Source organism: Acanthochromis polyacanthus, chromosome 10, assembly GCF_021347895.1.
Source record: "Acanthochromis polyacanthus isolate Apoly-LR-REF ecotype Palm Island chromosome 10, KAUST_Apoly_ChrSc, whole genome shotgun sequence".
In the NCBI taxonomy this organism is placed as follows: domain Eukaryota; kingdom Metazoa; phylum Chordata; class Actinopteri; family Pomacentridae; genus Acanthochromis; species Acanthochromis polyacanthus.
Window position 1 is genome coordinate 32654046 of NC_067122.1, and position 23768 is coordinate 32677813.

Below are 23768 nucleotides of genomic sequence, written 5' to 3' on the forward strand. Positions count from 1 at the left end.
GAAAAAGCTTTTTGGAGCCAACCCTAGCGGATGGCGTGATATTGCAAGTTTTTGACACTTCCAGGTTGGCTTCAATTCTGGAGCCAGATGCTACGTCCATCTTTATGTACAGTCTATGTGTTAGACTATCCAAGTAATACAAGTGTAGCGGTCACAAAATGTTGACGTGAATGAAGAAACAGATTAATATGTAGTTCTACATAGTGTCTGGATTAGTTCTAACTCACAAGAAATATTTTAAGATATCAATCAAGCACAGTTTGTAGGTAACCTCACTGAACAGAGAAGAGCACTGACAGTGACAATAGAAACAGTCATTTAATGATGACTCGCATAAAGCATGTGATGCTTGTGCAAGGTGAGAAATGGAGGAAATCTTTTTCACAGTAATTTATACAATTAAAGGTAATGCCACATTTCTGTCATGTTTTCTTCATTCTTCCTTATGCTTTGAGATTTGATTAGAGCTCTTTTACATAAGTCGTCCTGTTACACCTCATCCTAGAGTCAACTACCATCAGACCTTTGCAGAAGAAGTAGCACCAACTGTTCTTCTGCACAATGTGCAAAGATGGGACCCTTAGCCTTTTAGTCCAGCTAAATGGAAGTCTGTGATGTATCAGCATCAAAAAGACCATATATCCAGTGTTATTCTGCTTTTGCAAACTGTCAAGTTGTTTATGGTGGGTGCACAGACAAAAAAGTCCAGGAAATCTCCATCATTTTGTTGCTTTGAATTACAAACTCACCAAGCAGCCCCAGTCTTCCCAGCAATGTGATTTGTATTGTTTCAGTTTCAATGGGATTTTTCTTAAATGGCTGGTTGGAAGTATTTTTAATAAATATACTGATGTGTGACAACATGACAAATCTCCCATATGTTCTGACATGATCATAATTACTGATACTACAGTGAATACCTTTGACTCATACTGGAAAACATCACCCAGTGAGTTCTAATAAAATGTGTCACTTGTCTGAAACTCAGTACTAAGAGCCTTCATTCAGCCTTTACTTTTAGGTGGATAAGCAATTATTTATTTGAAAATAGCCAGTGATGTGTGAGTTACGGTGCTGTCGGTAAAGAGCCACAGAGGAGGAGGAAACCTGCACTCGCTTTGGTGCCATGTGTTTAGCCGGGAGGAATATCACACATGATTTAACCGCTGAACCACTGAGAGGAAGGTCAGGGCCAGAGGGGAGGAACTGTGTGTGCGCACGTGTGTGTGTGTGTGTGTGACAGAGAGAGAGACATTGTACAGTATTACTCTGTATTACTCATATTGTAGGAACAGAAATCTGTTCACACACCCTACGTTGTGGGGACCACAAATACATCCCTATCATGTAGAACATTATAATAAGGTTGACGATTAGATTAACCCGTTTAATCCCACTGGAAACAATTGTTGCTGCTCATTTTTCTGTTAATTTTTATGCTCTAAAAATGTTGTTTTGGCTTTAGGCAGCTCATGCAAGTTGTAAAATAAAAGAATGCATTGTCTCCTCTCAGTTGTGTCAATGTCATGTGACCAGAGTGAATGGTCACATGACGAGGCCTCTTTACTTCCTGTCTGCATCGGTGGAAGGAGATGTCTGTAGCTGTGTCCGAAATCGCATACTAACGTACTACATACTAACGTACTACATACTACATTCTCAATGAGTACATACTGTATACTACGTACTATAAGTATGATTAGAATGCCGACCGTTCACACTGTAGTATACTACTACGTTTCCCATAATGCATTTCAAACCTCCGACGACAAAAACCGGAAGTACGGCTATCAAATATCTCGGCTCAATGCCGGCTTCAGGTCGATTTTACGCTAACAAACAGTCGCATAATTAATGTGGTAATTTCAAGCCGGCACTCCTCATGCAGTTATTAGCCAGATTATGTGAATCGTTTCAATTGTAGCTGCAGGCTACTGGAGGTAGCTGCTACTTGTTCTGTATGCAAAGCGAGCTGCTGCAACTAGCTGCTAGCATTCAGTAGCACGTTGTGAGGCGTCTGACAAATTTAAAACGTTGGTCAGAAAACGCCTATTTCTCAAATCTGTGGGGTGATTAGGATGACTACTTAACCACATAAAATAAAATAAAAATCGCCCTGGTCCGGCCACGTATCCCGCGGAGGCTTCCATTTCGGTGGATAGCTCGCAAAGCATTATGGGGCGGTTGAGTATGACTAGTGTGGTCACCGCGCATACTTAAAAATTTTCCGGATATAGTATACATCTGGGTATTTCTCGCATACTCAGTCTTTTCATACTATCTAATGTGAACGCACTACATACTTATTTTGACGTCACATTTAGTATGAGTAGTACGTTAGTATGCCATTTCGGACACAGCCTGTATGAAACTTGTTCAAGAGGAAGCAAATAAAATAACAACAGAAAAACTGACATAATTTGTACGTGCATTTTTTAAAGGGTCTCCTATTGATATATAATGAAAATTATATGCCTTCATCCATCATTTGATCCTAAGAAGAGTCATAGTGTCGACATGCTCGGTGGCAAATGTTTTGGCTGTTTATGTGATTGTGATTGTGTGTTTTTTTTTTTACACTGGGTAATAGCGTAGGATTAGGCAAGTACTTGCTGTGGTTAGGGTAAGTTTCCAGAAAATAAATAAGCTACTGCAATGTAATCTGAAGTGTTGGAAGCAGGACTGTATGTGAGTGTGTTGGTGTTTGTCAGTTCTACCCCATTCACAGAGAGTCAGCCCTACGTGGAACACAGAGGCTGTAATATGACAGAGAGAAGGTTAGGCCGTGTGGAAATCTAGGTGTTGCTCTTAATAAGCTAAGGGTATTTTAGTGTCTTGATATCAGCAATGTCATGTCTTTGCTTGGACTTTGCTAAAGCCAGTGATTTTCAGTACACATGCTATTTTGTTATTGGTTAAGCTTATCACAAATGCTGTACATTTGCCATTTTCAAAGTTCAGAGGGTAAAAACACTGAAGAAACTCTTGTAAATGTAACATAAAGGGGTGCTCCACCTATTTTTAACATGAAAGTTTATTTTTTGTTTATATGAAAAACATATAATTAGTATAACCTATCTGCTGCTACACAGATAAAAGCCTAGACATTTAATTACTGCGAACTGATTTTTCTTTTGGTTTTGATGAAGACAACTTAGATCTACAAATGAGATGAGACAGATCAAACTAGCAGTGAATATACGTGTTAGTACGGCGGTGGTGGTGAGAGGTGATCAGAGAAACATTCCAGAAATGTTCCAAAACTGACTAGAGACATGCAGCAAAACAGAAAAACCAAACCTGAACAAACTTTCAAGAAAATCAGCGAAATAAAATGCTAATTAACATGTGTTTTCTTGTACTACCATTTGATGATGATAAGGAATTGGTTGATCTAGAAAAGCAGCTTGTGGAGCTAAATCTCCACTGAGTTCCATTAAAACTGTGCAGAAGAAGATACAAAGACGTGGTGTAATTGAGAGAGTTCCAGTGAAACCAGAAAAGGTGAAAAAAAACATTATTTCTGCCACTCTTGAGATATATGTTATATTTCCACATTGCTAAACACGGGTCTGATTTCTCTCTCTAGTGCAGCTAAAGAACTTTGATGTTTGGCAACATTTTAGTCTTAATTTTTTTTTCCTTTTTTGCAGGTTTTTAATGCACACATTAAAAATATGCATAAACATACGAGGACTGCAACATACTTTATGAGAACGACCCGTCGTTTGCCTTTTTTTTAACCTTTTATCCAATCTTTTATCTGATTGTCTCTTTATCCTCCAACAAATAACTATAATTCAAATGAAACTATACTGGAGACAAATGCCATCTTCTATTTGCCATCTGTAAAAAGGCAGTTGTGACCATGTACCTCATAATGGTTTAAAAAATGTTTTAAAAAAAAGCTCTCAGTGAAGTTTTTGAGGCATGAAACAAAAACATTAAAGAATGAAGAAAGGCACACCAATGAACAGTAGAGATGGGATTTACGTGTCTTTGCAGGGAGAAGGATCTTGAGGAGCCGTTCCTTTCAGAGAGCTGTTCAAAAGACTGGCTCCTTTTATGTTCATTTATTTTTTTTTTAGAAGTCAGCCAGGGGTAACTCATTCGTATCAAGGAAACAGTCACTGGTAGCAGTTATCAGATACGATGTAGATCAGAACAATTCAAACGTACACATGCCACCAGGATGTACTCTATTGGATTTTATTTACAGTTTTTCTATGCATATCTACATTTTATTCTTGTTTATTACTTACATGTATTTTTTTCTGTATTGTTAAAATGTTCTCTGCTTTACATTGTTTTTGTTATTATGTACATACACTAATGTTCAAAAGTCCTACTTTTATCCATGTGCTAACATAACTGCACAAGGGTTTTCTAATCATCAATGAGCCTTTCAGCACCATTAGCTAACACAATGTAGCATTAGAACACAGGAGTGATGGTTGCTGGAAATGTTCCTCTGTACCCCTATGGAGATATTCCATTAAAAATCAGCTGTTTACAGCTACAAAAGTCATTTACCACATTAACTATGTCTGCACTGGATTTATCATTAATTTAAGGTTATCTGCATTGCAAGAAACTGCAATAAAGACATTTATAAGTGAACCCAAACCTTTCAAAGGTAGGGTATATATGTATGATATCCAGTCATGTGAAAAAATTAAGACATCCCATTAAATATTCAATTCTTTATTAAGAAATGTTCACATATTGATGTCTAATCTTGTTTTTTTATCTCTGGAAAAGAATATGATTTAATTGCAGGTAAACAACAAAAATTATTCTTGTTTCTCTCATCAAACAAAAGATATCAACAAAAATACATATTCCAACAGAAGAAATAATTAGGACACCCTACCCATTAATAGCTGGTGTTACCCCATTTGGCTGAAATAACTTCCGTGAGACGCTTCTTGTAGCATCTACCAGTCTCTGTCATCGGTCTGAGGAAAGTTTGCCCCCCTCCTCAATACAAAATTCTTTTAACTTCGAGATATTTGTGGGGTTTCTTGCGTGTGCAGCCCATATCAAGTCACCCCACCGCATCTCATGGGATTAAGATCTGGGCTCTTTGGCCATTCCTTGATTCTCCATTTCTTAGTTTTCAGCCAGTCCTTGGTGGATTTACTGGTATGTTTTGGGTCATTGTCATGTTACAGGGTCCAGCTTCGCTTCAGCTTTAATATTTTCACAGAGTCTCACATTTTCCTCAAGCACCCTCTGATACATGGCAGAATTCATGGTGGATTCTATAATGGTGAGCTGGCCAGGTCCTGCTGCAGCAAAGCATCCCCAAACCATGACACCTCCACCTCCATGCTTTACAGTTGGTATGATGGGTTATTTTTTTTGGTTTTTGATTTATGCCAAACATGTCCTCTGTTCTGGTGTCCAAATAATTCAATTTTAGACTCATCTGTCCAAAGAACATTATTCCAGAAGCCTTAGTCTTTGTCTTTGTTCTCTCTGGCAAACTTCAGTCTGGCCTTCATGTTTCTCTTAGAGAGCAACGGTTTCCTTCTTGCACGCCTCCCATGAAAGTTAAACTTGTGCAGTCTCTTTCTGATTGTAGAGGAAACCTACACATCAACGGCAGCAAGAGGCTGCTGTACATCCCGTGATGACATTTTAGGGTTTTTGGAGACTTCTTTTAGCGTCTTGCGGTCTGCTCTCTGGGTGAACTTGCATGGACCTGGGCAAAATGACAGTTGTTTTGAAAGTCCTCCACTTGTAGACTATTTTCCGGACAGTGGAATGGCTAATTTCAAATTCTTTTCAGATCTTTTTAAATGCCTTTCCAGACTCATAAGTTGCGACAGTCTTCTTTCTGATGGCCTCAGACAGCTCTTTCGATCTTGCCATGGAGTTCATTGTGACTTCAACAGTCAGGAGCACTAGAAACTAAATGTCTGAGGCCTAAATAGGACAAACTTCTTTACAAATGCGGACTAATGATGTTCTAATCATGTGCACCTGATGTGATACAGCTGTGTGATTTTAGCCATGTTAAGTGGGAATAAATGTGGGGGTGTCCTAATTTATTCCTCACCAGAAATTGCATTTTTTTAAATTACATTTTGAAGAAACTTTTAAAAAGTCTTCTCTTCAATTTTCATTGTTCAGTCATATTACTTGAATCTCTCAGTATTTTTAAAAATTGATATTAAATGTCCAAATGTCTAATTAAGTTTAAAAACAAACAAAAAAACATACAGGCTTTCATAGGGTGTCGTATTTTTTTCACATGACTGTATGGTGGTGTAAGCTGTTTGTTGGCCTGGTCTTGAAAGAAATGTTTTTCTGACAAATACTGCATTTTGCTCAACCTTGCATGTCGTCCCCAGAAAGATGCATCCAAATGCTGCTACGTTTCCTTTGACTCTGGCTCATTTTGTGTGTTTTTTTTTTCCATAGCTAATATCTCCTTGTCCCTGATAAAGTGGTATATTTGGCTCTGCTCCGGTCTCCAGTCAGTAGGAATCCAGTGGTGCTCATACTCTTTAAGTTAGTTGCATATAGAGCTGCGTTCTCATGAAGGGAGCTGCTGTGGACGACTCCAACTCAGAGATGTCATTAGTCGTTCACACGAAGGCAGCGTGGACATCTCAGACTCATGGGGCACCCAGGTGACACAGGAACACACTGTGGACAACCTGCACATACGAACAGCTCACAGCTGCGAACTGGTTCTCATCATTCACTTAAAAGAGCCATTTAAACCAACAACTTAATCGCCAGCGTCACATCACTCGCGAATACTGTTTGCATCCTAAACGTACTACGAACAGCCAATTTAGCTTTCTAAATCTGTGTTTTTTTAGACCGTCTTAAGTTCAATAAAGCATCTACTTGTAAGTAAATATTTTTTCTTTTACCACCTGGCTACATATATTTTTGCTGGAAGTAAGAGGTGAGAGAGTAGGAGAAACAACACGAGATAGATGGAGAGAAAAGCAATGCCTGGCTTTCCTCCATTTGGGATCAGTAGGCCAGGAAGCGCCTGAAGAGAGCGGCTATGCTATCTCACTCCACCTACGCCCCTGAACCTGCCATGGCCCCAAAAACACACTGCAGGCTGCCCCTGGGGCCCACCCAGCACCCACAATGGCTTCAGGAGCCAGAAGCCTCCAGATGATGCAGGGTGGAGAAGGTCAGAGTTCAGAGAGAGAGTTTACAAGAGAAACTATAAGGAAACATAAAAAGTATATTTCCGGTTAACTCTATATTTATTTTCAGAGTCTGGATGAAAACTATAAGCTGGAGACATGCCACAGTTTATATATCAGCTAGATCTGAAGAGTCAGTAAGTGTTTGTGCCAAAAGGTCAAGGCTTCAGTGAAAGATTGATATATTTTTCATGCTGTAAACCTGTTTTGGTTTCTTAAACTGGGTGAAATGTTTTCTGAAAAGACAAACCAAAGTCTGAACTATCAGTGTTGTTTGGCTAACCCTGCAGCAGCAACAGCAGCATTGAACAGGCTTCCGAACATCTCTGAAAGATGGGCTATATGTTGTCTTGTCTGCACATTTGCATTTTTTCTCCCTGATTCTTTGTTCACAGCTTTCAGGTCTGAAATTAATTGGAGAGATTTTGAGGAAAATGTTTGGAACTTACAACTTTATCCAACCTGAGAGAGTTACCCAATAGTGGTAAAAAGAAAGAAAGACAGACAACACAAACTACACAAAAAAGGCAGAGTCAGAAAGAAAGAGTACCACAATTGAGCCTTGATTTAACAATTGATTATTTTTTTCTTGCTCTGTCATTATACTCAGAGTAACACGGGACAGTTCCATTATATCAAACAAAGTTTTACAAATCTGGTCTACTATCGGGCATCCTAAGTACTTAAGTCATATATAAGGCGCACCGTATTATTGGGCGCATGCTAAAACAAGGAAACGGACGCAAAACAGTGAGTTTGGTTGAACTTTATTCTACTTCGTATTTAAAAATAAACACATTATTTTTTGATCAAAGTCCTCATCTTCTGTATCTGAATTGAACAGCTGGGCAATTTCGACATCAAACATGCCGGGTTCACTTGCGTCATTGTCTGAGTCAGTCTTGTTGTCAGGTGGCTGTTCAGCAATGATGCCGGCTTTCACGAAAGCTCAGACAATAGTCAGTACTGTATGTAGCTTTATGTAATGTTCTCTAATAGGTTTATCGCTGCCAGCATGTGTAGTGAACGTATTACGTCCCTATGTCGGTGGGAAATGGTCCAGCAGTCAGATTTTGGAACTCGGTGTACACATAAGACGCACCAGGTTAAAAGGTGCACCGTCAATTTTTGAGAAAATTAAAGGCTTCTAAGTGCGCCTTATCGTGCAGAAAATACGGAAGTCTTTTTTCAAAGACTAAATATGACAAAATCATTTCTCTGTCAGTGTATTTAACATTCATTTTGTTCATTTGTGCTTCTACAAATACAAAATACATTAATGAGAAAACACCAACTAATAACTGTCGATTCCCCCATAAATCTTGAGCGTTGTCCAGAAGGTACCAGTATTATAAAAAACATTTCTACATGTAGAGTTGTATATAGTGTGTGTTCAGCAGATATTTACTCTCCCTCTGAGACATCTTTTCTGCTGCAACAGAACATTCAGTAGTGCCCTGTCTCTGTACTATCACAGGAAATTTACTGATGTAGTGCTTCATTTTACTGTTGCTAAAGTGTATGTGTGTGTGTTACCTCAGTGTTAATTCCCTGGCAGCTACTTTACTCCCTTCACTCTAACTGTTCCAGGCATCGGTGTCAACCAGCCTGCTCCCCAAACCAAACTATTACCTGAGAGTTTATTGCTATCCATTTCTTACAGAAACGCTGTAATCCTGCGGCTCTTTTTGTTCCTTAGTGGCCCCTGAGGTATGCTAAAATACAATACCTTGTTTTGTGTGTGTGTGTGTGTGTGTGTGTGTGTGTGTGTGTGTGTGTGTGTACGTACACCTCGTTCTGCTCAACACGTCTTCCTCATGCACTTGTTGATGAATAAGAAACAAAGTGCTGAGCCCATCTCCGCAGGGGAAAGACTTAGCACACAGACACACACATATGTACACATTTAGGCATGAACACAAACTAACACACATACACACAGACGTTTACATGTACACACAGATGCAGACACACCAATAGGTATGTCTACAAATGTACATGTATGTGCGCGCCCGCCCACACACACACACACACACACACACACACACACACACACACACACACACACACACACACACACACACACACACACACACACACACACACACTGCAGCCTCTCAGGTGTTAATTATGTGAGAGCAGGACGGTCTCTCTGACGGATTCTGGGGATTATTTAAGTGGTGAAATGAAGTGATGTACTATGGAGGAAGTAGGCTCAGGGGAGCCTTAACAATGGACAGACTGTGATAATGTGACTGTCTGCGCAACCAGGTACAAGTGTGTGTGTGTGTGTGTGTGTGTGTGTGTGTGTGTGTGTGTGTGTGTGTGTGTGTGTGTGTGTGTGTGTGTGTGTGCTTAAAGCTCCCATAATTTCATTCAAACAAGCAGTAGAGAGCTGGTTTTGATCTTCTACTCCCCAGAGCACCTCAGCTGTTGCTTCTCTTGCAAACAATGACCTCTGTTGGTTTCTGTATGAGTTGATACAGTTTTTTCTTTACTGAATTCTGTGTCACAGTACAGTGGTCCTTCGTCTATCGCGGGGTTTATGTTCAAGAGCCCACCACGATACACGAAAAGCAGCGACCACATTTATTTTGTTATTTAGATGTTTTTTAAACGAACCCCACACAACACCACAGAGCAACACTATGCGCAGCGATCAGACGTCTGTTAAAAGCACAAGGCCAGATGTGAATGCTGCTAAACACAGGAGACGGAGGAGACTGATGCTACGGTCGCTGAGCCAATCAGCATCCAGCGCTGTACACTACTCATTTTATTTAGATTAAATATTCTTTTATTATGCTTTCATTATTTTTTTAAATATATTTTTTGGTTTTATTGATTTCAATTTTTGGGCTAGAAAATGCTTATTTTGCCACCAAAATAATTAAAATAATGTCGCGAGTTGGATCACAGAGCCGGTCACTATGACTGAACTGCTGCAATGCACCATGGGAGTTCGAGGTGTTGGGGGTTTAAATGTCATTGTTGTGGTTTATGTCAGTGATACAGTGCTATTAGTGTTTGTATTTTATTGTGTTTTTGTGGTTTAGTCAGGCTCGTTTGGACCGTGAGTAGTGTGAAGTGTGTTTAGTGACTTCCTGCCACATTTTCTATAGTGGTGCTCAATGTGTGTTTGAAAATAATAGTATCTGTCAGTTGCAGAATGCATCAAAGACATAAATCCATTCTCCAGGGTCATTCTTCAACACAGCTTGCCACAGAAATAAATACTTAAAAATAATTTACAGTAACTCCTCTCCAAGTGATAAGTGGTTCAGTAGTATTATTCACTTGTAGATGAATTTTACATAAGATTGTGAGCAGGCAAACATTTTTCTGTTCTTTTTTTTGCTAGCTGGAAGTACTTACAAATTGTTTGTACTCATACCTTTATTTCATGAATGACTTGGCATGAATTGGCTTGGACCCAGAGCTCACGGTTTTTTGTGTCCAGTGAATAACGTGTACGGAGATGTGTATGTTTACATCTGTTCCTTTTTTTGATTGACAAGCACTGAGGATAAACCTGTGCACCTCTGCTTTTAATTCCTCCTGCATGACTCCTCATTCCACTCCTCTGTCCTAAGATTCATTTTTGGAAGTAGGGGGTGGGGGTGGGGGGGGATTGTGAGGGGGAACAGAAGTTGCACCATTAAGTGATAGACAGGGGCATAGGAGGAAAGAATGAAAAATTAGATGAATTTCATAGTAACTGATTCTGTATTTGTGTTTTTCGATTACCCAGAATACATCTGTCATTTCTGTATTTGTATCGCCTTCTGAGCCCCCATAGCAGCTCACAGGTTGAAAACCTCTGGTCTTTAATGTAGCATTTTGCCTCACAAATGAAATATTGGCCTTTCAAATCCCACGTCAGTCAAATCTTGGTAAATATTTGAGAGAAGGATACAGAAGACCACACACATTTGTGAACTGTCATTTACAGAGTTTTAGTGGCACTGACAGATGAATCCCACTGCCATTCTGACGGATTAGAAAATAATTACCGCGGCTGCAACATGGTTTCTTTAAATAACTGAGATTTGCATTCAATTCTATACTGCACCAAACCTTTATTTAAAAAAGTAAAAGTCTTTTCAGGACTACACAAATGACTCCGATTTCAACCAGAGACACCTTGTCCGAGTTTGACTTTCTGCCGTCTGCAGGTCTTCCCCTGAAAGGAGACCAAAGGTGCAGCGAGTGGAAGTTTGCACGACTAAACTTAGCTGACTGGAAACAATTCATCTCACTGCACTAACACAAAGTATTCAAAGTACTTTGTTGAGGGCTCTTTCCCGAATCATCACTGCAGTACTCTACCTAAGCTAATATAGTCTGTTCAGGTATAGTTCCTAAGACTACGATAATATTAGGTCCAGATGGTTATGTCACGAAGGGCGCAAAGTAGAGAGTCTTCAAAATAAAACATATGGGCAAATCAGAAGAAAGTTGAGGCTATACAAGAAAGGAGAGCAAAAAGAAGTACTTTAAGGCATGTAGAATAAGTTTGTTTTCCTTTTAAATGAATTATTTTACCATCACCATCCTATTACACAGGGAACAGTTTTCTTAATATAGACACCATTCTGTTTTCCTTACAACCAGGATCAAAATGTGCTCTCGAAGAAGAGAAAGCACTGAAAAGCTTTTCTTTGGTGGTATTTTCAGATTTGTGCCTCTCCCATTATAATCACAAAATACTGTGAAGACATCAGAGTTGATGAAGTAGCACAGGGAATGCAGCTGACTCATACATTCAGTGAACTGAAAAAAGTCTGTTGTGTAACTTCACTTTTACCTCCTTCACTCCCGCTCTTCCTTGGAAATTCCTTTGTGATCCTGTTCAGTTTCAAACCCCCCCTCCTCCCGTTCAGTTGGCCTAATACTTTGCCCACATGCTGTTTATTCCAACGTGAGCTGTTAGCATTTGAAATGACTGGGCCCTGTCTTTGTAATGACGGCTCCCCATCAGTCCCACGAACTGATGGACAGGCCGCATTAGCATAACATCTGTTCCACTTGGTGAAATGACATATTTTCATACAAAGCCTCAGTGTCTGTGGTTACCTTGGAGCCTCACTGGTCAACACACACTGTTGATCACGCTGTATGGAAATAAGTCTATTGTTCTGTTCAGGTTCAAGCTGAAGCTATGGGACTTAGGAAGAATGAAAACTTGTTGAGAGATTGTGAATGGGCCCATTAAGACTTGAGCAAGTCTGCTGTAATTGAAAGGGGGGAATGATGTACTGCAACACATCCAGCATCAGTTTGTCTGCATGGATGTTTGTATATTTTGTGTGTATTCTGTGTCTTCTCCAGGAGCTGTTTGAACGCATATTTTGGATTTATGCACCCTGGAAGCTTGATTGCTCACATTGATGTAAAAGTATAAGTTTGTGCGTGTGTGTGCAGGCTCTCCTCCAGAGCAGGGATTAGCTAAACAGCATCTGGATGCTCACTAATTGGCTCTTCTCTCCACACATCCATGAAAAATAGCACACCTCAACTGCTTGTGTTTGTGTGTGTGTCACACATAAAGTGCAGCTTGTGCCAGTAATTGGGGATTACCATGGTAATACGGTAAGCCATATTCCCTGAGAAAAAATTACATTTATTGCAGTTAAATAGCTCACAATTGTTAGAAATGTCTAAACATTCATTCCTGGCACTTGTTGTATTTATTGGCACCTTCTCTGTGTTTTATTTTGTGTTGATTAACCTTGCTCTGCTGCTGCTGCTGCTGCTATTGTCTTTTTGAATATAGCATTGGCCCTTAACAACATAATGGGCCCACTGCCACTATTATTACGCACTAGTTGTTGCAGTCAAAGGCTGTTAGCAAGGCTGACTGTCAGTCTGTCCAAATTAACACCAAGAATATAGAGCAGTACAGATGGAGATGCCACATAATGTAGGCAGTGAATGACACTGACTCATTCTTCACATGTAGAGTATACTGATTTATGTATAATATATGTAAATGTACTTAAGCGAATGCAGTCACTGTTAGAAGCAGAAGCAGAACTGGTTAATTTATAATGTTTGAAAATTGTGGGAAAAATATCATACACAGTCATGGAAAATATGATTGCACCACCCTTGTTTGTGTCACATTATATACAACTAAAGGTACATTTGTTTGGACACATATAATAACAACAAAAATAGCTCATAAGAGTTTAATTAATTATCTAGACATTTTTCATGATTTTCTTGATAATAATCAAAATCTCTCAAGTTCTTCCATCAATCGCTATGACATCAAATCCTGCTCTCCATTTTCCACAAGTTTTCAATTGGATTTAAATCTGCTGACTGAGCAGCCAAGGCATGGTTCCAGTACTCTGGTTCTCCATCCAGGCTTTAACTGACCTTGTTGTGTGGCAAGGGGCATTGTCTTGTTGGAAAATCCAGTCACTGGAGGCAGGAAAGAGTTTTCCAGCTGATGGAGGAAGACTGTTTTCAAGAGTAGTCCCAAACATGACCTGGGTCATTTGCCTTTCACACAATATCATTTGTCCTGTTCCACCCAGTCTGTAACAACCCCAAATCGTTAGTGATGAAAATGTGATTAATCATGTCTAATTAATTACAAAGCCTGTGTCATTAATTAGGTACTTTTTTAGTCGCATCTCATCACTTACATATATGCACACTATGAGACAGGTAAGTCTGAAGGAACTAAGAGGAACTGAAGTCTTTTTGAGACCTGAGTCAGGCACAAAACCAAAAGAAAGATGCATCTCAATCCAAGGCGTCAATCTGTGGAACAATCTGAATTCTGAAATTAAAATGTCTCAGTCAATTTGTATTTTTAAGAAAAGTGTGAAAGAGTTGTTACTGAAGACACACGATACTTGTGAATAACCAGAAATTGTTTTCTTAGATCATGTTAAATGTCGGTTAAAAGGGCTGTGTGTGACAGCCAAACAGTACTGAAATGTGAAAAAATTGTTATTGATAAGGGGCAGATACTATAAGCTATAGCTTCCCTCTGCTCCTTTTCATTCATTTAATAGATGCTGTGTTGTATCGTTTTTAATGAATGAAATAAAAAAAAGTGTGTGTGTGTGTGGGGGGGGGTGTATGTGTGTGTGTGTGTGGGTGGGTGGGTGTGTGTGTGTGGGTGGGTGGGGGGGGGGGGGGTTGGGGGGGGGGGGTGGCACATAAGGGGTGAGATGGCCTGACTTTACATGTTTTATATTGACTGCCTAAAATGACGAATGATTGTATGGCTCTTCAATCAGGGCAGTGTGATGTTATTAGAGGCATTAGCTACGTCAGACCATATCTCCTACAGCTCCAGTCTGTTGTCCATAAACCTTTTTAAAGCTCCATCTATATACTGATCACTGGCCACTGTATCTCATTCCCACTGTGATTTCGTCTGATCTAAATAAGTCCAACAATCTATTTGGGTTTGTATTGCATGCATTTCCCTTCCAGTCCTCTCTCTATCTATTTCTTTATTAATCTGTCATCCATGTATGATCCTTTTAGGATGAACCTCCTCTGATTCGATTAGATGGGTTTTCATTATGGTAATGGTGGATTAGGCAACCAGGGAGATCAGAGGGGATGTTTGTGGCTGATTCTGCTGCCTCAACTACAATAACAGAAAAGGACATGTGCATCCATTCTGTAGTGTGTGTGTGTGTGTGTGTGTGTGTGTGTGTGTGTGTGTGTGTGTGTGTATGGGGGGGGGGTGTACTACATGTGAATGTCATCAGTGACTACTCTCTGGTACACATGCTAGGTGCAGGACACACTTAAAATGGTATCAGGGTAAAGAAAACTCCATTGCTACACATGAAAATGTGTGCTGTGAACACATTGTAGGAAACAATCTAATGCTGTGTTCTGTTCATTTGCATTAAAAGCCACTTAACTGAAGAGCAAGACTTCAGAAAATCTAATTATTTGATTACATAATCCACAAACGTGTTAGGACAATCTATTTGTTCAAAAGCATTTATTTATCGCACAGACACAATCAATCAGGCACTTAAATTACAATGTGTATACTTTGGATCTGTATAACACCTGGTGGGCTCGTGCCACCTTTCACGTTAGTACCTTTTCCAAACTGTGAAAGAACAAATCCTGAATACAAACAACAGTTAAAAGGCTCAAAGTAAGGCAGTCTTTATTTATGTTTGTTTTTTGTTTAATTTTATGAAGACATACAGTATAAGCTACATTTGTTGCAGAGTTGACGTTCAAATTAAAGCAATCTCTGGTGATGTCATCACTAGGCACGCGCACACACACACACACACACACACACACACACACACACACACACACACACACACACACACACACACACACACACACACCTATATAGAGTATACATACCTATATAGAGTGCTGAACACATTTATTCATTAGACCACCACCCAGTGCAAATTGTTTGCCAACTCCAGTCTAAATTTACAATATTGCTGATTACTAAAATATCTTTCTATGTTTCTGTAATGCTCATCTGCTACTGTGAGCAAGCTCTTTAATCAAAATGATATCTTTAACACTAAAATATTATCGTTGGTATCCATGAATTTTCTAATTTACTGTTTTGCAAAAAAAAGCAAAAAAAAAAAAAAAAACAGTACAGCATATTATTACTTTTTGATCAAGATGCCAAATTACAGTTTCAGTGGTTGAACGTTATCATTGATTAATTTCTGACTGCTCAGATAATTGCAGTGTGCTGGCTCAGACATGTGAATTCACTTTGAAAGTCTTTATTCCTGTTTAACATGATGAAGCGTAGGGAACTCACTGAGAAAGACAGAGTGTGAATTAAAGTGCCTCATGATGCTGGATGGTCTAGAGACAAATAGGGCAAGACATAAAGTGTTCTCACATGGTCAAGTATGCCTTGGACTTGATTGCAGAGACTGGTACTGACAAAATGTGCCAAGGAAGAATCACACAAAAGTTTCATCTGAAGTCTCTGGGAACAGCTAGAAACTATTTGGAACTCAATGACAGAAGAGTCTGTTGAAAGTGTATAAAAATAATGGCAGTGAGAATGCAAGTTAAAAGGGCCAAATGAGGCTAGGCAAAATATTAAGATTTTTGGTTAATGTATGTGAAAAAGGACTATTTAGTTGTTCCAGTTTGCCTAAAAATTAACAATACACTTTTCTTTTAGTTTGACTCAGTTTGATTTTTATTACAGGTGGTCTAATAAATTGAACCACTACATATATCACATAAGTCAAAAATACAGAAGTCTGACCATTTACTTTGCATGGTTGAAAAACAAAATATATTGTTTTTATATATTTTTTTAATATATTTTTCTCTGCCATAACAATAGCATATGTTCATGTATTTTTTAATCTTTAAAAAAATGAAAAATATAATAAACAAACAAAAAACTGCACTGGAAAATGTGACCTCGAAGCGGAGTTCATTAATATTGCTAATGGCAGGTCCATTGTCTTGATTGCCCGACCTGATGAATAAGGACTGGAGCCCGGAGCTCACAGTGAGCTGGATCTTAACCCTGCATGTCACTGTGCCAGTAAATATATGTACACTCCACATGTTCAAACACACACGCACACACACAATCAGAGAAGAGGTCCAGTTCTACTGCTGCAATTATCAAAGTGCCTCTCTGCCTCCAAATTGAGGAATACATCTTAATTCAGTCAAATGGCATTTCAGTGATAGAGGCTCAAACAGTGCCAGATTATGGATTAAAGTAATCCCACAGGACCTGGGAGGGAGGGACAGAGAGAGGGAGGGGTGTTTGGAAACAAGAGGAGGAGTTTTCAGCCATTCATTTAAGTGAATAAGGATGAGGGGCTGGAACCAGTAAACAAAACCACAAAAACAGGCTTAGGATTGTTGCTGATTCCGCTTCTTTCCTGTCAGACAAGAATAGATTGGTATCCCACTACTGAAAATGATCAGACTAATCCCTTCCTAGAATCTCCAAGCAAATTGTACCGTCCACCACCAAACATTCCTGCTCAACCTGAACCCAATACATAGCTAAATATTTACAATATACTGTAAATATTATGACTGAAAACATTCATGTGCACGTTCATGTATTGAGAACAAATGTCAGGATGGCTGGGAAAAGTAGTGAAAGCAAATTAGAGTGTATTCTTTATTTATTTGAAATGGGGAGTTTTTTTGTAGAGGGAATACATTTTGAAACATGTCTTGTCCTTGGATATCTATGTCAGTTTGGGGAAAAAAATGTCAGTTCAATCTCTCAGGTAATCTATCTGTCTGTCTGTCTGTCTGTCTGTCTGTCTCTCTGTCTGTCTGTCTGTCTGTCTGTCTCTCTGTCTGTCTGTCTGTCTGTCTGTCTCTCTGTCTGTCTGTCTGTCTGTCTGTCTGTCTGTCTGTCTGTCTGTCTGTCTCTCTGTCTGTCTGTCTGTCTGTCTCTCTGTCTGTCTGTCTGTCTGTCTGTCTCTCTGTCTGTCTGTCTGTCTGTCTGTCTGTCTGTCTCTCTGTCTGTCTGTCTGTCTGTCTGTCTCTCTGTCTCTCTGTCTGTCTGTCTGTCTGTCTGTCTCTCTGTCTGTCTGTCTGTCTGTCTGTCTGTCTGTCTGTCTCTCTGTCTGTCTGTCTGTCTGTCTCTCTGTCTGTCCTGTCTGTCTGTCTGTCTGTCTGTCTGTCTGTCTGTCTGTCTGTCTGTCGTCTGTCTGTCTCTCTGTCTGTCTGTCTGTCTGTCTCTCTGTCTGTCTGTCTGTCTGTCTGTCTCTCTGTCTGTCTGTCTGTCTCTCTGTCTGTCTGTCTGTCTGTCTCTCTGTCTCTCTGTCTGTCTGTCTGTCTCTCTGTCTGTCTGTCTGTCTGTCTCTCTGTCTGTCTGTCTGTCTGTCTGTCTGTCTGTCTCTCTGTCTGTCTGTCTGTCTGTCTCTCTGTCTGTCTGTCTGTCTCTCTGTCTGTCTGTCTGTCTGTCTGTCTCTCTGTCTGTCTGTCTGTCTGTCTGTCTGTCTGTCTCTCTGTCTGTCTGTCTGTCTGTCTGTCTCTCTGTCTGTCTCTCTGTCTGTCTGTCTGTCTGTCTGTCTCTCTGTCTGTCTGTCTGTCTGTCTGTCTCTGTCTGTCTGTCTGTCTGTCTGTCTCTCTGTCTGTCTGTCTGTCTGTCTGTCTGTCTGTCTGTCTGTCTGTCTGTCTGTCTGTCATGATTAAAACAACGTCACACAGGAAAAACTCTTTTCTGCATTAAATTACATTCATTTTGTCATAACAGGCTGATTTGTCTTTTTTTATTTCTATTTTTTGTCCGCAGTAATTCTTGATCCATGGTGTTCTTTATTTCTGTCTGTATGCCTCAAATCATGTTTGCATCACTGTCCTAAAGACGGCTTATGTTTTCTTCATGGGAAATGTATGATGAAAAGGCAAATCTGCCTTTGCCCGTTGAGATCATACTAAAATCATGCTCTGTGTTTTTGAAATCATGTCATTGTTTTACCATCTGGTTAGCTGCGTAGCTCTCACTGTCTCTCAGTGGACTGGTTTCAGACTGTCCTGCGTCAGACTACATTTCCTCTCTTTATTCCACTTAGAACAACATCCAGCCACCTCATCTCTTATTGATCTCCATCAGTCCTGATGTCTCTCTTTTCTTTCACTGTCTGCCTGTCTCTCTCAGCAACTGAGTTAAATTCTAGTGAAGGAACTGTTTTAATGGTATGACAAGAGTATCCCATACTGACATTTAATGACTTTAGTGAGGAGAACCCCTGTGCCACTTGATTGTTGTTTCATTTTGGTGTTCCTCTTAGTTCAGTCTTCACATCTCAGAACTTTGAAATGTCACCGCGCCTCACATTCACCCTTTAGTCTCTCACATCTACATCCAGATGTAAAATGTGAGCCCCTACCAGCCTGTCAAACGTCCTGATGGAGGATGAGAGTCATCTAGTCAGAGGTGGGGGTAAGGGAGTCAGCAGTGTGATGGAGAGATAGAAAGGGTTCTGTCTGAAGACTGCTGGCCTATGACACAAACAACCCCAAAACACTGTTTATGACAAGAGTAGCTTCAGGTATTTTTCAGTTCTTTTTTTATTTAGGTTGTCCTTTATAGGGCATAGCATGTGATATTCTGGCTCTTAGATTATCCATCCATTCCATTATCTATACACCCTTTGATCTTCATCAGGGTGGTGGGGGGCTGGAGTCTATCCCAGCTGACTGAGGGTGAAGGCAGGAGACACCTGTCTATCACAGAGCTACACATAGAGACACACAATCACACTCACATTCACACCTAGACAGTTTAGAATCACCAGCTAACCTCAACATGTTTGTGGACTGTGGGAGGAAGCCGGAGAACCTGGAGAAAAGCCACGCATGCACAGGGAGAACATGCAGAGTCCACACAGAAAGATCCCAGGGTGAGACACAAACTGGGGCTCCTGTAGCTGTGAGGTGACACCACCGGTTAACCACCGAACCCAGGGCCGGCCCTAGGTTCACAGGCACCCTAGGCAAAATAGTAATACGGCGCCCCCCCCCCCTTCGAATCCAATACACTTTCCCATAAATCTCTGCGCAGAGATTCAGCAGAGGTGTCTACACTAAAGACCTGCTTTAATTTGTTAACATAATCATAACAATAGGAGCTATATCATGCAAAATCCACTTTTTGTAGGTTTTAACCATGTCATATTAAGTTGTAGTAATTTCTTAAGAATGAGGGCTGAGAGGCCTTCTCCTGTTGTTTCCTCTGCCTCTAGAAACCCCAGAAAATGTTCTTTAATCTGTGGAGTGCCTTCAACAGAGACAATGCGAATTATAACTGATAATTGCTCCACATGGCTCACATCAGGTGTGCAGTCTAAAATGATTGCGTAATATTTGGACTCATTGATTTCCTTTACAATGGCATGCAAAATCCTTTCACTAAGGCAGTCAATCAGTTCATTTTGAATGGTCTTCCCCAGGTAGGTTGTGTGACTGGCTCCTCCTTCAATCTTAATAATGTGCTCTTTCAGCACAGGATCAAACTGAGCCATTAACTCCACTTCCTTAAGGAAATTTCCATTGTTTGGCTGATTAAGTTGGTCTGTGGAACCCCTGAGTGCAATATTTCTCTCTGCCAGTGACTTAATAATTGCCACAAGTCTGGTGAGAACTTCCCGCCATCTCCTCCTTTCAGCATGTATTATGGCCATCTCAATATTGTCAATTGTTTGACCCTTTTTTGAACGACTTTCAAGTTCTCTCCAGCTTCCCATGTTATTTGTGTGTTCTTTACTGTTTTCATGTGTTTTAAGTATGTCACCACAGTTTTTCCAGTCATCAGTGCCATCCTTGCTAAGTTTAAAAGTCTTCTGTGAGAAGAGCTTGCAGCAGAAACAGTACAAACTATCTTTCTTTTTTGAATACATGAGCCATGACCTTTTGATTTTTTCCCCATTGGTCAACAGTCTGAAGAAATGGCGGTGATGGCAACTTCTTCCATCCTGTTTTTTGGGGAACGAGAAGTCTGACCTTATTACAGGTGGTCCTCGACTAACCAATTCAGTCCTCTCTGAATCAGACAAGTTGGGTGGCCAATCAGCGGGATCAATGGGGGCTGCTGAGATGGGCTCACATACATCTGTTGATGTTGATGGAGCGCCTGTAGGCTGGCGGATTGTATTGAGACTGCTGGTGCTGGGTCCTTCTGTAAGAGATTAAAATACACAAGATGTCAATGACAGGACAAATAAATTTTATTTATTTATTTTTTTACTGTGATTCAAATATTTCTATAAAATGCAGAAAATATATTTGTTTTTCAAAGTATGATAAGTATGCATAATTTGCATTCTGGCATTAAATAAAGATAATGCACACAGTGAGCAACAAACTAAAACACTAAATTGTACCATATTTTTGAAGAACACCAAGATTTTTTTTTTTACTCTTTCTTTTATTTGCCAACAAATGACCATAACATGATGTATTGATTGTTTAAGTAATTGTGTATGCTTTTCTCACGAGTTTATATATATATATATATATATATATATATATATATATATATATATAAAATAGAATGAATGTATATTCCTATATATAATACAAAATGTATAATACTCACCTGGTTCAACCGTTTGAGGTGGTGTCTGAAGAATTACAGTGCTGCTGCTTGGTGCTTCACTGACTGCTCCTGTACAAAGCAAAAACATATAGATCTTTAAGAATTACTTTTTTTCCTCAATTGTTTTTGTGAAAATTATATAATACAAAACATAAAGTGGATGGATTTGATTCAAATCTTATATAAGACGTATAATTACATTGCTACTACTTTGCTATTGTAATGCTCACCAGCATCAACATTTTGAAGTTGTGTCTCAATCACTGCTGTGCTTCTGCTTAATGCTTGAGATGCTGTGTAAAACACCAAATAATAGATTATTGACTTTTTGGTGAGCCAACATAATAACATATATAAGTCATAGACAGTGGAGTATCTCATACCACTCCAACAAAACTATTACATAAACATTAGTAATCCTTTCAACTTACAATGTTCACTGTCACTGTCACTAACAGCCACAGGAGAAGGTAACTGTGAGACCGAGCTTGCTGCCTCTTCTGCAGCAGCTTCTACAGTTGGCCCCTGTCGTGGCTGTAGATATTTTCTCAGAGCATCTGATCAAAAGAAACATGCTTGCACATTACATGAATTTGTGGATTATGCACAAAAGTGACTAAACCAACGAGGTAAAACGTCTGCTCTATTAAATAAACTGGCACAGGCAAGAATGTATGATGTTTCAACAAATAGAGGTAGGTTATAGCACATAATAAGTAGCATTTGACTTAGCTAGCGTTAGCACAATCGTAAATTGACATCCAGATGAAAGGTCGAATTATGTCATTATCCAAAGAATATATACCTCGACTTTGAGCCCGTTTCTCCTCCTCTTCTCTTCTTCGCTTTCTGAAAGCAGCACCCGAAGGCTTGGACAGCCTTTTCATGATAAAAGTTTTATGTTTACAAAAATGACAGCGCTACGACGACGACCATCTCATCAATAAACTGATGGGATGCGCTGCCCATCCCCCACTCACTCACCTTGTAAACTCAACAGCATGCTGTAGTAGCGCGGGGCGCCGCCCGGCGGCGGCGCCGCAGATCAGATGGAAAAGGATGCATGCGTGACTCACAACTCGCGAGAGTTGTGAGTCATGATTAGTGAAAACGAGTTTTATTTTAAGTTTCACAAAATTTGTAGTTATTTATAGGTTGAGAGACTGAGAGTAAACATAATGGTGCATTAAGAAAGTGAATAAAAAAAAAATTTAAAAAAAAAGGAAAGAAAGACTGAGAGGGAGACTGCCATTTGGCGCCCCCTCACCAGATGGCGCCCTAGGCAACGGTCTAGGCCGCCTATGCCGTGGGCCGGCTCTGACCGAACCACTGTGCACTCTTAAATTATAACACATCTGCAAGATCTCACAGGAGTGCAGAGGAGTCTTAATTGTTCCTTTCTGCCCTGTCTTCCTCACATCTTTGCTTATTTGCCCAGAAAGAAAGAAACGCCTCCATGTTGGATGCAACCTTTGTTTTCTTCAAGTTTAACTCTTTTATTTCTCAGAGTGGATAAGAACAAAATATTCATAGTAAAAATCGCTTTTTGAATGCCACGTTTTTTTCTATCATTTGATCAATATTGTGGTAATTGAATGATGATTTTGAAAAATAACACAAGAGGAACCTCTATTGATTTTTATTGAGTCTGCATATCTTAATCTCACTGTGACACATAAAAAAAAAGACAAATAAAAAAGTTTATGCCAGAGTAGTTTATTTTAAACATTTATGTTTACATTTATCTTGCTGAATTCATTCTCTTTATTCTACAAATCGCTCATCTCGATAATATTAAAGATGCTGTCTGTAAAAATATCAAAAGTGATGTAATGTTTATCTGTAAAATAGTTTGTGATTAGAGTCCCAAGGTATGTGACAAGCTTTCTATCTGATCCTGGTGATACATTTTCTACATGTGATAGTGAGCAAAGGATGTGTCAGAGAAACATTACTAACTGCCTGTCTTAAAAGGGAGTCATAGGATTCAGCACCCTTCATCACTAATAGTTTTTTTTTACAGTCCCTTATCCACACACATTAGTTCTGCATGCCTCTTCCCTCTGAACGTCTCTCTCTCTCTCCTACCTCTACATTTCTTGTCCATTCTCTCATGGCAGCTTGGCATGGATGCTGACAGAGCCTCAGGGTTGCCAGTTCAGTCCTCAACACGGACACTGAAATATTCTTTGCAAGAGCCAATGTTTTGATGGCATGAATAAATGCATAGACAGCACATTTGCTGGGGCTACAGTATGTCTATGTGTGAGAAAGTGTACTCTATACAACCAATACATACCATTCTAATTTACTTTTGTGCAATTTGGACGGTAGAAGTATCTTTCTATAGAAACACCCTCCCTGCATGTGATTTGTTATCCCATGACACATTTTTAGAATCACAGGAGAACAACTGGCAGTGATGAAGGCACTACCTGACACCATCAGTTGCTATGCTAACTTCCTCTACCACAGTGAGTAGCTGAGCAAGAAACCTCAAAGAACACACACAC

At 39.7% G+C, this 23768-nt stretch overlaps 1 protein-coding gene across 1 annotated transcript; it reads right to left on the reverse strand.

The window, feature by feature from the left end:
* Window positions 1–6626: 6626 nt before the first annotated feature.
* Window positions 6627–22277, reverse strand: LOC110961001 (zinc finger MYM-type protein 1-like). The gene is made up of 6 exons (XM_051954720.1): window positions 22061–22277; window positions 21687–21812; window positions 21486–21548; window positions 21256–21324; window positions 19827–20835; window positions 6627–6657 (listed from the first exon to the last, which is right to left on the reverse strand). Exons 1-6 carry the CDS (start codon window positions 22140–22142, stop codon window positions 6627–6629), a joined length of 1380 nt encoding a protein of 459 aa, XP_051810680.1. The 5' UTR covers window positions 22143–22277.
* Between the last annotated feature and the right edge of the window lie 1491 nt (window positions 22278–23768).